Here is a 13,950-nt window from a genome sequence, read left to right as displayed (position 1 = left end):
TACTCCCTTACGAAAAACCTTTCAATGGTTTTCAATTATACTTGGGACAAAATCCAAAATCCTTACTCTGGCTCCGAAATTCTGTATGCATCTCCGTTTCATCTCTCCATCCTCATGCCATGCCATCCCCTGACCAACCCCCTTCCAGCCTACCCTGCCACTGAGGCGCATTCACATGCACAAATTGTGGGCCTCTCACTGTGGTTCCCACTGTCTGAGCATTCCCTCCTTAATTCCCTCATCCTTTAGATAACTGACTTTAGGTCTTAATAGGGTACAGCCCCTCATAAACGCTTTTATAGCCTTTAGGACAATTTATTTGTGACTATTGATTCAATGGTTCTCCCTCCCTCAAGGCTCAATTAAAAATTTCATGGATCTTGAGCACTTTTTATTTATTTATTTTAAAAAAATGTCGTTATTGATTTCAGAGAGGAAGAGAGAGAGGGAAACAGCAATGATGAGAGAATCATTAAACATTACCTCCTGCATGCCCACACTGGGGTGGAGTCTGCAACCACAACTGGGCATGTACCCTGACCAGGAATCCAACTGTGACCTCCTGGTTCATGGTTTGGCTCAGTGGATAGAGCATTGGCCTGTGGACTGAAGGGTCCCAGGTTCGATTCCTGCCCGGGTTGTGGGCTTGATCCCCAGTAGGGGGTGTGCAGGAGGCAACAGCTTATCAATGATTCTCTCATCATTGATGTTTCTCTCTCTCCCTTCCTCTCTGAAATAAATAAAAATATATTTAAAAAAAGAAAAAAAAAGAAAAGGAACTCAACCACTGAGCCATGCGGGAGGGGCGATCCTGAGCACTTTTGTCTCCCCGGACTCTCACCTCATTAAAAAAAAAAAAAAAAATTAATGAATAGATTTTTTTGCGGGCTGTAAAAATTTCAATTTGTTTTCTGACGTAAGAAAAAACCCCAAAACATTTTTTTTGATTCTTTCATTTTTTTTTTCCTGACTTTACAAGAAGTCAGAACATTTCCGTGGGCCCCTCAAAGAGTCGTGGGTCACAGGCGCAGCCGCGCTCAGCGTGCCTGACACATGGGTGGCCCAGGGCCCAGGCTTGGGAGAGCCCTCGGGAGACAAGGCGTCTGCCGTCCTCTGGTCAGATCCCCTGCCAGGGCTGAGCCTGCCAGGCTGAGCCGGACCCACACCCTGTGGGTTTGGGCCTCTGGGCGCCCTCTTGCCCCAGCCCGAGCTGCTAACACCGCCTGGGGCGCGAGCCGGCCAAAGCCCAGGTGGCTTCTTGTTTCCCTCGTTTCCTCCCTCGGGTCTCCTTAGCCCTTCTCCTGCCCTGAGGGGTGGAGAAGCGCTGGGGTCCCCACTTGCTGGGGGAAGGCCAAGACCCATCACCTCGCCCTCGGGCTCCCTGCACGCGCCTGCGCAGCGGAAGGCGCCCCCCTCAGGCCGGCGGCTGGAGGCGGGAGTCGCCTCTGGGTCCAGCTCAGGCTGCACCCCAGGAGCTCGGTCTCCAAGGCCGCGGAGTGGGGGGTGAGGTGTGTGGGTAGAGGTTTGGATCTCCGTGGAGAATAGTGTTACACCTGACACTTCCTGTCAGCTACACCCATGGAACATTCCAGTGGTACTTGCATTGTGCTCTTGGCTTTAACCTTTCTCTTCTCCATCATCCACTCACTCAGCACGCACTCACTCACTCATCCATTCACTGAGTCAGTCACTCTTTTATTCAATAAGTATTTGCTGAGGGCGTACTCTGTGCCAGGCGCTGTGCTAGGACTGGGGTACAGTGGACACACACACAATGGCGCCTGCCCTCATGGAAGTCAGAGTTTAGTCTTCCCTTGGGAAGCTCTGGGAAGTCTTTTCAAACCTCCACCATTGCAGGCGGCTCTGCCCAGCGCTCCTCATTCCATTTTCATTCACTTGCTGTAGATTCTGATAGTCCCCTTGACAAAACCCAGCTGGGACAGGAGTGCCCGGTCCTATCAGCGGGACACCTGGGTCTCCAACTCTACCTGGTTGGCCGGGAATTTTCCTCTGCTCAGTGCTGGCGCTCGCGAAGGAGAGGACGCCTCCAGCCCGAGGTGGGGAAAGAACGCCCGCCCACACCTGGGTCTGGCTCCGCCCCTACAGGGCGGGGCACCTCCGCTCCGCCCGCGCTGCACTCAACCCCGATTGGCTGGAGGAGAAAACCAGCACCGCCATTGGTCTCTTCCTGGAGGGGCGGGGCCGGGTGTCGTGCGGTCAGCCCGCCGGAGGCCGAACCTGGCTGAGGAGAAACCAGTGGGACCCAGGCCCCCGGCGCCGCGGCCCTGAGCAGAAACGGTAGGGTGCGCCCCACCCGGCGGCCAGGCGGAGCCACAGATGCCGGCCTCGGCCGCGCCGCCCCGCCCGGATCCCGGGCCGCCTCCGGGCTCGCATTTCCCGCTGCTGCTGTTGGTGGTGCTGAGTGGCCCGGTGTGCGGTCTGATTCCCCGCTCGGTGCCCAGGACCTCGCTTCCCGTCTCCGGTAAGGCGCGGGCGCCCTCGCCCTCAGCCCTTTGCGCCGCACCCAGGCGCCGCCCGCGGGTGTCTACACCTCCTGCTCCCCGGACCCAGGCAGCCGCATCCTGGGCCCCTCCGCGCCGGCCATCCCCGCCTGAGAGCAGGCGGGACTCCCTCGCGGTGCTGCTCCATCGCATCCCGGGCCGGGCCTCGCGCCTCGGACCTCGGGACACGCCCAGGCGGCTCCCGCGGCCCCTTATTCGCAGAACCGCGGGAGAGTTACGTCCGTCGCGGTGCAGACATGGGCACTGAGGCCCAGGGCGGGTTTGGGAGTTGCCGGAGGTCATCTGTTCGCAGTTCTCTCTCCCTTATTATCCTCCTACCAGACATGCACCTGTGTCGGTCACGCCAGTTTGGTACCCATCCTGGCTTCCAAACCCGGAGATCTTCCATTCCATTCTATTCCACCCACCCATTCTTTTGGTGACCAGCTCAGCATTTCCATCTGCCCACTTCTCAAATTCATTCGCACATCATTCATTAGTTCTATCCCCACCCCCGTTTGTCCTGCCCACAGCCCTAATATTCCCCACCCACTTCCCAGTTCCCTTCCATCTCTGACACCAGCTCCCATCCCCCCAGGATCCGATCTATCACAACCCTAATTTCCTAACGTTGCCTGCTCTCCCTACCCGTTCCCTCCATTGAATGTTGGGAACCAGCTCAGTGAGTTGACTTAAAATTCTGTTTAAATGATTTTTAAAGTCTCCAGAAAGAAAAAAGGAAGAGGGAGATGTGGTCCTTTCAAAAGCTGGGCAAGAAGCCAGGGGATGCCACAAGGTTAAAAGTGGTCATTAGAGTGATTCACACTTGCAGCGGTTCTCAACCTGTGGATCGCGACCCCTTTGGACGTTGAATGACCCTTTCACTGGGGTTGCCTAAATACATCCTGCATATCAGATATTTACATTATGATTCATAACAGTAGCAAAATTACAATTATGAAGTAGCAACGAAAATAATTTTATGGTTGGGGGTCACCACAGCATGAGGAACTGTATTAAAGGGTCGAGGCATTGGGAAGGTTGAGAATCACTGCTTTAGAGGCTTTCTGCTGAGGTGGGCATGAGTGTGGCTGTGGGTCTTGTTTTCTTCTCAGTGGGCATTGAGTGTTAGCACTTTGGGCAGACAGAACCAGTGAAGCTGAGAGTACAACCTGTTGGCAAAAACTCTCAACTAGTTGATATTAATTTAGTCTTAACTTCAGACCAGTTACATATAGGATGTTTTGAGTTGAGAGGACAAATGATTGGAGTGTGGGCTTTCAGGTTGTACTGGAGCAATAGCCACTACGTAGAGTTGTGATTACCAGGCTGGGTTGATGTCCAGGGATCCAGAGAGGTCCAGATGGCAAGGTGGAGCAGAGCTGGGGATACAAAAGGAGGTTGAGGGAACCAGGGCTTATTGTAAGCATGAGAGAGACAGCACAGTCATGAATATGATTGTAGGGAGATGGGTGGGGCTCCGTATATCAGCATATCTAGGAATGAATGGCTGCTGGCCATTCTATCAGTCTTGAGGGTAGCTGAGCAGATGAAACAGGTAGAATAGAGTTGTATTGGTGTGGGAATAGGATCCCCAGAGCCAGACATTGAGTTAAGAAGGTATGCTAATTTATTTATCTTTAAATAGATGAGAGGATATTTTTTTCCCATTGCTTTTTTTCTTTTTAGAGAGAGTGGAAGGGAGGGCGGGAGTGAGCAACAGGGTGAATGAGGGAAACATCGACATGAGAGTGACATAAATAGATAAGAATTTTGAAAGGTGATGTGCGATTTAGATTTGTTCATAATAGAGCTCATACTTAAGGAAGGAAGGAACAATTTGTATAAACTATGTGTCAGATGCTTCCACATGTTATTTCATTTAATTCTCTCAATAACCCTGGATGGTGGTATTTACAGATGGGGAAAGTAATGCTCAGAGAGGGCAAGTAACTTACTCAAGATCATACAGCTGGTAAGTGAAAGAGCCAGATTTAACCCTGGGCTGATCCATTTCTAAAGCATATACTCTTGCCCACTACACTCTATACTTCTTTGCTTTTTGGGTAGAATGGAGGTGGGAGGAGATCAAGGGTTTTGGGAGAGAGAGGAGGTAGTCTCCTAATGTGTTAGTGAAAAGAGTGTAGCATTTCCCTTCTAAGTAAAAGGAAGTTATTATTAAGTAGTGTTTTTAAAGGGAAATTTAGAGAGGAGAGCACTTGAAGCTTTTATAGGTATTTTCAAATTGTTTGTCATGTTGCTATGAATAGATTTTACAGACTTAATATTTATGTTGTTATTTTAATAAAGTGTTCTATTTTTATAGAAAAAGCATACTTGACTGCATTGTGTGCTAAATATTCTGCCCTCATCAGTTATTTATCTCCGGGAAAGTTACATGGCCTGTCAGGCTCTGTCTTTTTCCCCTGTTGGCTGATAAATAAATGGAAGAAAACAAAAATTGGCTCTGCTGGCCTTGTGGACCTATCCCTTCGGAAGCGATGGCTGATATCACTCTTCCCTCTCTTTCTGCCAGAGGCTGACACTTATCTTACCCGGTTCAGCATCCCTCAGACATACAATTACTCTGTTCTTCTTGTGGATCCTGATTCCCATACACTTTATGTCGGCGCCCGGGACACCATCTTCGCTTTATCTCTGCCCTTCTCAGGGGAGAGACCTCGAAGGGTGAGAGATGAGAGTGGGGAATACCCCAGAGCATGTGACTAGATCTATGGTTTTATGGGAGGTCAGGAAGGGGTGTTGTGGTAGGAGGTGAAATGTTAGTGAAAATGAATAGGGCAGGCCATCAAGTACATTATCTCAGCTGAGAGTGTTTGGGGGGTCATGGTGATGGGGGAGGGTGCGAGGGAGGTTCATGATGAGGGGAGGAGGCCACAGTGACAAGTTTTAGGTGATAGTGGGCAGAGGAATCATTAGAATCACATTAATCTAGGACAATAGCTTTCAAACTTTTTTGATCAGCCCTTAATAAGAAATATATGGTATATTTTGACTCCGTACACAAAGTGTGTACTTGAATCAATATCTACTATCCTATATGAGATACATTCAGATATATTTTGTTAAAAGTAATGTTGGATGTGATTTCACAATTTGATTTTATTACTCATGAATAGCTGGGGACCTCCAGTTTTAAAAACAGTGCTCTGGGGGTGAGGGGTGTCTCTGCAGTTCCCAAATTGATGGAGGTTGTGGAACTGTTTATCTACCCTGACTCGGGAGGATTTCGGGGAGAATCAGGGGGAAATGTTCATTCCTCCTTTCTCAGATTGACTGGATGGTGCCTGAGGCCCACAGACAGAACTGTAAGAAGAAAGGCAAGAAGGAGGTAGGTGTAAATCTGGGCCCTGTCCTGATTGTCAATTGAAATGTTGGCCCAGCCCTGACTCTGTCAGTCCCCTGCAGTGCTGCCATCCCAATGGGCCCAGGCAGGAACTCTAACACCATACCATTACCCATCATTACTGACCCCAGAGCTGCATCTAACTGGCCTGACAATACCCTACCTTTCCTTGTACCTGCTGCTTCTGATTCTCTCTAACCATCTTTGACCCCCAGGACGAATGTCACAATTTTGTCCAGATTCTCGCCATTGCCAATGCCTCTCACCTCCTCACTTGTGGCACCTTCGCTTTTGATCCGAAGTGCGGGGTTATTGTGAGTGACAGGGGTGGGAGGATGGGAAGGGTCACCTGTGAGTGACCATGATGGGGGGCATGCTTAAGGCAACCGATGTGCATGATAAGCATTGGGGGTGAGGGATGTCCTCACAGGGTGGAGCCTTTGCCACTGGAGGAGGTAGGAAAGGGTGGGGAGGGAGGTTGTCTGTAGAAGGTAAGTTATCCAAAGTCTAAAGGGATATGTAGAGGGTCAGTGAAGGAAGTTAGGGATGGTAGCTGAGCTGGGGAGAGGAGAAATCCAGGCGAAACTTCAGAGCTAGTAACTCATGTTTCCCTTGTCCTATGTATGCTTTGTCCAGGCAGCCTGGATACATTTCTTTTTTCTTTTTTGCTGAGTCCATTTCTTAATCAGCACTGTCCATGCCTATTTTTTCCTCCCATGGCATGTAACTCTCACCATCTTCTCCCATATCCACTGCCAACTTCACTGTATGTGGGCTGTGACCCTCTCCTCTCATGAGCTTCTGAGGTCACTGCCCACTAATTAGCATCTGCTGGCACCATACTCTGGATCGATCTTGCCTTCAAGGTGGCTGCTCTGTCAGCCATGTTTTCTTCCAGGTCCTGTTCATTACCGCTGAAGCCCTGGCATTTCCACCCTCACACCCTGGCAGGTTTGGTACATATTTACCCTTAGTCACATCTAGGCTGGTCCTGGCGACAAATGTCTCTGGGACTGTGATATCTCAGGAAGGGTCTTGATGTTTTTGAATCCTCATCTTTCCCCATCAGTTATCCAGTAGTCAGTTATTGGTTCTCTGGTAGCTCACCTTTGTGACAAGGCCCTAGGATGAGTTGAAAGCCTCACACATCCTTTGCGTCCAATGACTTCCCTTCCTACTCCATGAAGCAATAGGAGTGAGTGCAATGACTCCTTTTCCTGACCCTGATCTTTAACTTGCATCTTGACTTCACCCTTGTGAAATCTTCAGTAATCCTTGCCACCTGGGTCTAGTCAGTGCTTATCTCCAAACCTCTCTCTGTTAAAGGCCATCCTCAGATCTCTGGCTTAGAATGCTATAATTGTATATACTCAATATATAGCCAGTCCCTGTGGGCTGCCCTTGGGCTTATGCCAAGTCCTTTTCATAATGCAAATGATAGGCTCCCTGCTGGGTGTGGATAGCTCCCTCATCTTGTCATCCTGGGAGGGTTTCCTAGGGCAGGTGGTATTGAAAATCTTTATATTTTATCAGGTAATATTGAATCTCTAGTTTTCCTATAGTCCTCACAAGCTCACAAAGTAGCAGTAGAATTGTCATTGCCATTTTTGTCCTTTTTGAGTCTGTGCAGGCGTAGGTAGCCCATGGGTATGAATATTAACCATGGCTTACAGAGAATAGACTTACTCCCACCTAATCTACCTGCTATTCTTCCTTGGCTCTCTGAGGTTGGACCCTAATGGCTGTTAGGTATCCAGACAGAAAATGCTCTGGACATACCTGTCAGGATTAGCGTGACTTGGACCCCTGGCCACTCTCAAGGAACATCAGCACCCAGAGTAAAATCAGGGGTCTGTGATCTGCAGCCCCATGACTTTCAGCTCTTTTTCTGTACCTTCTATTTAGCAGGCTCATGAAATGAAGGACTGTCGTTTTGTCGAGGCTTGTTTTAGGAGAATATAGGGCACAGAAAGATCAGCTGTGTTAACCCTTCAAGCCACATACCAAGATTGCCCTCTAGACTTTCTGGTTGCTCTCTTCTGCTTTTACCTGCCTGTCTTATCCTATCTGCCCATGCCCATCTGCTTGAACAAGTGCTTGCCTTATCCTTAATTCTGAAACTCCCATGTTCCAGACTGATGACTTTGAGACTATTCATAATTATTTTCTGAGAACTTTGATTAGCTAGCTGCTCCAGACACAACAGCTTGCTCAGAGAAATGAAGGTTCTTACACAAGGAAGTTCAAGCACTGGACCTATCAGTTCTAGCAACGTGGAGTGCTGCCCTTCAGTGATAGCTCATTAGCTTTTGGAGGTCAATGTTTTAATTTGTTTTGTTGAGGGAACTCCAGCATTTAACAGAGAAAAATGTTAGACTTACATTACAAGAAGACTTCACATTGAATTGAGTATCTGCTTTATCCCAGACTTGGTACTAGGTATTTGACATTCATGATTGAGTTTAATTCTCATTACCCCATTATAATATTTAGGTATTATTTCCTTCCATTTTACAGTCAGTGGAACCTAAGTTCAGAAAAGTTAGGTACCATGTCTGATATTATATATCTAGCAGAGGCAGAGCCAAGATTCAAACCCAGGTTTGTCTGGCTCTGCTCCACTACTCCCACCCTTTAGTCCAACCTGCAGTACAGAAGACCTTACCTGACTTCAACTTCTTGTGACATTTGACCTGTTTCATGTAACAGGGACCATCTTTCCCCACTCCACTGCACCCCCCCGCCCCCCAACCACCTGGGAAGGTCCTTTGCCAAGACAAGAAGGATGGATTCCAGTCCCACAGCTCAGTGAGAGTCTTCCTACCTAGCTCTGGCCTTCGCCACAACTGATGTGCTCATTTTTACAATGATGATACAATGAAGAAGCTCAACATTCAGAGAAAGAATGTAATAGAGTGGTCTGGCCCCTTTGAGACCCTATTAAATGCAATTTTGACCATACAGTAATCATAATCTGTTTAGTTAATAGGAGGCTCACTTGCTCAAAAGCTATAAACCTGGATAACGTAATGATTTTATTTGAGGAAACTGGAAGAGGACTAGTTTTGACATGATGAGTTTGAAGGGCTTGATAAGCCATCTCTGTGAGGAAGTCCAGCAGTCAAGTGCAAACGTGGACTAGAGTTGGAAGACCTGAGACTTGGAGAGTTTGGGGAATGATTTGCATAGGTCTGGCTGACAACATAATTAAAGTATATGTGAAAAGGACTAAGATTTTGTTTTTTAGGATTCATAGTTAGGGGCTAGAAAGAAGAAGAGAAACAATCAGAGGAGATAGAGAAACAATTATATAGGAGGAGGGACTCTAGGAAGGAATAATTTGAAGAAAGTCAAGAAATAAAGTATTTCAAGGAGGAAAGTGAGTCAAAAGTAACAAAAAGTAACTAAAGATTAAAGAGAATGAGAATTGAGAAAAGGCTCATCCTTTCTGTCCTTGGTGAAATGTAAGGGAGTAGTTTCAGGCATAGAGATGGGAAAACATAATTTGTTTTCTAGGAATAACAGGTGATCCAGTTTGGTTAGAAGAAAGAGTTTCTTTTATGAAGTATTAGAGAATAAGTAATTTGGGCTAAAGAGTTTCTACCCCCGGCAATGGTGGGCCATTTTGTCATTCTCTTGCTCAAAAATTAATCAAATCAGTAACTGATAGACTAGGAATGTTATTCTGGGGTGGATATGTAGAGTAAATTGAGGATGATGGTAGGCAGTGTGGCAGAAAGGGGATTACTGCCATACTTGAGGTAACAGGGGACATAGCAGGTTTTAACCATGTCCCTAAAGTGCCCACACAACTTGCTAATCTCTTACTGAACTGTCATCTTTCTCCTCAGGCTAGGAACCTCCCACTGCCACACAGGTAAGGTGCTTAGTCCTCCATCCCAGAAAACTCTTTGACCCAGTATTCACTTTTGGGAATCTCATATGACATCTGATTTTAACAGGCCTTGTCCAAGACTCTCTCCATAAAATAAAATAGCGTTTGCCAATTACAGCAAATACACAAGCAGTCAGCATGGGCCAGGAGTGTACTTATACTCAGGGGACATATATCTGCATTGCAGCTCCAACTACCATCCAGGTTATTAGGCTCCAGCAACACCATCTGTGCACACTGGTTTGTGAGCCAGAGATATCCTGACAAGTCCATGCCATAACTTTGATTCCCAACCAGCCACGATTAACATTTCCTGTTAGTCCTAGGTTGAAATCATCCCTGATTTCTATTTTTAGTTGTTATCTTGAAGCCTCTCTTAGTGTATGATGCCTAGCTAAGGTAACTCTGGCTGGCTCTTACACCCTTCGCCCACACTCAGGTCATTCCTCTTGGAGTCTCTGGATGAGGAAGGCATTAAATTCGCAAATCCTCAAATTCTGACCTGAGCTGAAGCAGATTCTTTTCCCTCTTCTCTGTATCCTTGGCTCTGGTGCTATCTTTTATCCTTGGGGTGGGTGTGGGCCAGTAGTGTACTTATACTCAGGGGACATATATACTTAGGGGAAAGGATGGCCCTTCTCTTTAGACCTCTGGGCTTCAGATGGTCCTGTTCCCGTCTCTACTTTTCTTTTTTTTTTTTTTTCGTCTCTACTTTTCTTTATTCTTCCTAAGGGCTTCAGACTTCAGCAGGCCTGCTCTCATCCTCCTTGTCCTGTAGCACATTCTCCAGCCAGTTGCAAACCCTACAATTTCAGAGGAAAGATCTGTTGTTTAGCCTCTCCGTGTCATCTAGGGCCATCTTAGGTGCTCCTTCATTAGAGCATGTGGTGGTTGGGTATTAGGGGATTGAAGGAAGAAGAATAAACTGATGAAAAAGGGATGGCAGAGATAGGAAATGCAGGATTGGGCAGGGGAACAGGAGTAACAGACTGGGAATATGGGGATGGTAGCAGAGGAATGGGAACTGGGCTTTTCCTTCATCTGGACATCTTTGTGATTTTCATCATGAACCCTATGACCCCTAAACCAATTGCCCTCTTCTGGTCTGTAGGCCGTATCCAGGTTCCAGCAGGTTGAAAGAATTGAGAGTGGCCGGGGGAAATGTCCTTTTGAGCCAGCTCAGCGGTCAGCAGCTGTAATGGCTGGTGAGTGGGAGAGATAAGAACCTGTGACTTCTTGCTATAATTGCTGCCTTCCCCACCCCTGCTGTTGGAATTTCTGTGTCCTTTCTTTCGTTTCCTCGGAATGTCTATTATTCCCATGTCTCTTTCTAGCCTTTCCTATTCTTCCCAGTGTGCCTGTGTCCTGCTTTTCTCCAGAGTACTATTTCCCTGGGTTCTCCCTAAAGAATGTGTTCTCTGCACCTCTAATGTAAGTGTTTCTCTGCTAACCTCATTCCTGCCCCCCTCATTTTTATTTTCCTGTTTATATGAGGACTCTGCTACAATGCATATTGTAATACACTTGGAAAAAAGTATAAAGAACATATGAACAGAACTGTTCAAAAGAAATTTGTGTGATGATATGAATGCTCTGTATCTTTGCTGTCCAAAGTAGCCACTAGCTACATGTGGCTATTGAGCTTCTAGTGCGACTGAAGGAAAGGGTTTTGGGTTGTATTTAATTTCAGTTTAAATGTAAGTAGTCACATGTGTATAGTGGCTAATATATTAGCAAAGGTCTAGAGTATCTACTCAGAAAACCACTGTTAATATTTTAAGATATTTCCTTTTAGCCTGTTGTAATGTGTATGCAAGCGCATATTTTACTGGCCAGTCCTTTGTAGCTCAGAGGAGTTGGTAATGACTATTCAGTAAGTTCCTGCTGTTACTTCTTTTGAATAAGCCATATAAGTTGCTCCAGTGTTGAGTGGTTCTTTCACAGTTTATGTATAAATCTTTTCTGGAGAGTGACTGCTTAATTCTTCGGTAGCCACAAAGTGAATTGTTTGTGCCCCACACAGTGCGTATTTTAGATTAGAGGACTCCACATGCACCCTCCAAATTCAGTGAGGATCTAGCCATTTTCTCATGATAGTGTAAAACAAGCGGGTTAGTAGAAATTTTATGTTTTTGCATATTATAAAACTTTTAAATGTCATGCTACATGGGTATAATTTTGAATCTTGTTATGTAACTTTATATCATAGGCATTTCTATATAATTTAAAAATCATGCTATCACTCATCCTGTAAGCATAAAGTCATTTAATGAAGCAACTCCAAATAATTTCTATAAATTAATTTTATTTCGTTTAAGTTTTTGCTATTATCCATTAATACTGTAATGAACATTTTTGTGTATAAATATTTATCCTTATTTTAGATAGTCTCCTTAAGATACCTGAAAAGAGATTACTATACCAAAGGGTGTGAGCATTTTATGGCTCATTATCTGTTGCTAATTAGGTTTTTAGAAAGAGTGTACCAATTTACACCCTAAATCAGCATTAAATGAGAGTACTTTTTTTCTCACATAAATTTCACCAAAATATATTTTTGTCACTTTAAAAGATCTTTGAGTCCTGGCTGATGTGGCTCAGTTGGTTGGGTGTCATCCTGTGCACCAGGAGCTTATGGATTGGATTCCTGGTCAAGGGCACATGCCTCGGTTGCAAGCTCGATACCTGGTGGGTTTGTGCTGGAGGCAGTCAATCAACATACTCTTACATCAATGTTTCTCTCTCTCTCTCTCTCTCTCTCTCTCTCTCTCTCTCTCTCTCTCTCAACCAATAAACTACTCTAAAAAAAGATAGTCGAGACTAAAAATAGTACCTTGTTTTAATTTGTATTTCTTTGAATATTGGTGAAGTTGAACATTTTTCATGTTTTAGTACTATTTTTATTTATTCTCTCATAAGTCCTCTGCTTACTTTCTTGGGCCAATTACCGGTAGGATATTACGGTTTCACTCTACATGTTTTCCTTTCTAATTACATTTTTAAAAACATATTTTATTGTTTTTTCTTACAGGGAGGAAGGGATAAGGATAGAGAGTTAGAAACATCGATGAGAGAGAAACATCGATCAGCTGCCTCCTGCATACCCCCCCACTGGGGATGTGCCTGCAACCAAGGTACATGCCCTTGACTGGAATCGAACCTGGGACCCTTGAGTCCACAGGCCGACGCTCTATCCACTGATCCAAACCAGTCACGGCCCTAATTACATTTTTTAAGTCAAGTCCTTCTTCAGTTAGAGAGCTGATAAAAACTTTTTTCTTAATTTTTCCCCCAAACACAATATTTTGATTTTTTAAAAACTTATATTGATGAATGACATGAGATGGAGACCTAAATTAATGTTTCCCAACTAGCTAATCAGTTGACTCATTCATCATACTGTTTTTTCTTTCATCACTGACTTTAGCTGTGAACTTTGTTATAAAATTAATTTTTATCTATACTTTTGCATAATATTTTATGAAAAAAATTGGAATATAAGATCTAACAATAAAATTTTTCTTATATAGGACTTCATAGGAAAGGTCATAAAAGCTATACAAATTAAATAAATTTTAGTCAGATAATTAAGGAGTTTTTCTGAAAAGAAATAACATAAATGTTTTGAAAGTGAACATAAGTATATATATAATAAATACAATATTGGGTTGTCATTTTTATCATTCATCTATAGTTGATATTGATGAGACCTTATTTATACTCAAGCATATTTGAATGAAATAGTTTAATCAATGGTTTATTTTTCTTGACTTTTTATCAAGCATGTGTGGCAAAATTCTGAGCCAGTCATTGGGAACATTAAGAAAGATAGTGGTTGTGAATGTCTCTCTTTTTTAGAAAATTCATTTTGTTGTAGCGAGTATTACAGATATTTCCCATTTGTGAATCTCTTTTTAAAAAATAAGATTTTAAATTGATTTTTAGAGAGAGAGAAACATCAATGTGAGAGCAAAACAATCAGCTGCTGGGGATTAAGCCTGCAACCCCAGGCATGTGCTCTGACCAGGAATGGAGCCAGAGACCATTTGGTACATGCGATGGTGCTCAATCAACTGAGCTACATCAGCCAGGGCTGTGAATATGTCTTGATTCTACATAATTGTTTATCAGCAACATGACATCTCAATTGCAAAAATTTAAGATAATCATTTAACATACTTTCTTTT

General features: G+C 44.8%; 1 protein-coding gene across 2 annotated transcripts in view; it reads left to right on the top strand.

Moving 5' to 3' along the window:
- The first annotated feature begins 2,212 nt into the window (after positions 1-2,212).
- Positions 2,213-13,950, top strand: part of LOC132213170 (semaphorin-4F) — a 29,320-nt gene continuing 17,582 nt past the window's right edge. The window contains exons 1-5 of one of the 2 annotated variants that reach the window (XM_059659333.1): positions 2,213-2,482; positions 5,038-5,189; positions 5,794-5,853; positions 6,084-6,182; positions 10,875-10,968. In XM_059659333.1, the coding sequence (XP_059515316.1) occupies positions 2,338-2,482; positions 5,038-5,189; positions 5,794-5,853; positions 6,084-6,182; positions 10,875-10,968 (550 nt within the window). In that variant the 5' untranslated portion in view covers positions 2,213-2,337. The remainder of the gene's footprint in view (positions 2,483-5,037; positions 5,190-5,793; positions 5,854-6,083; positions 6,183-10,874; positions 10,969-13,950) is intronic. The other variant, XM_059659334.1, reaches the window with a different exon arrangement.

The sequence above is a fragment of the Myotis daubentonii genome, chromosome 12, assembly GCF_963259705.1.
Source record: "Myotis daubentonii chromosome 12, mMyoDau2.1, whole genome shotgun sequence".
Taxonomy (NCBI): Eukaryota; Metazoa; Chordata; class Mammalia; order Chiroptera; family Vespertilionidae; genus Myotis; species Myotis daubentonii.
This window is presented reverse-complemented; position numbering and strand designations above follow the sequence as displayed.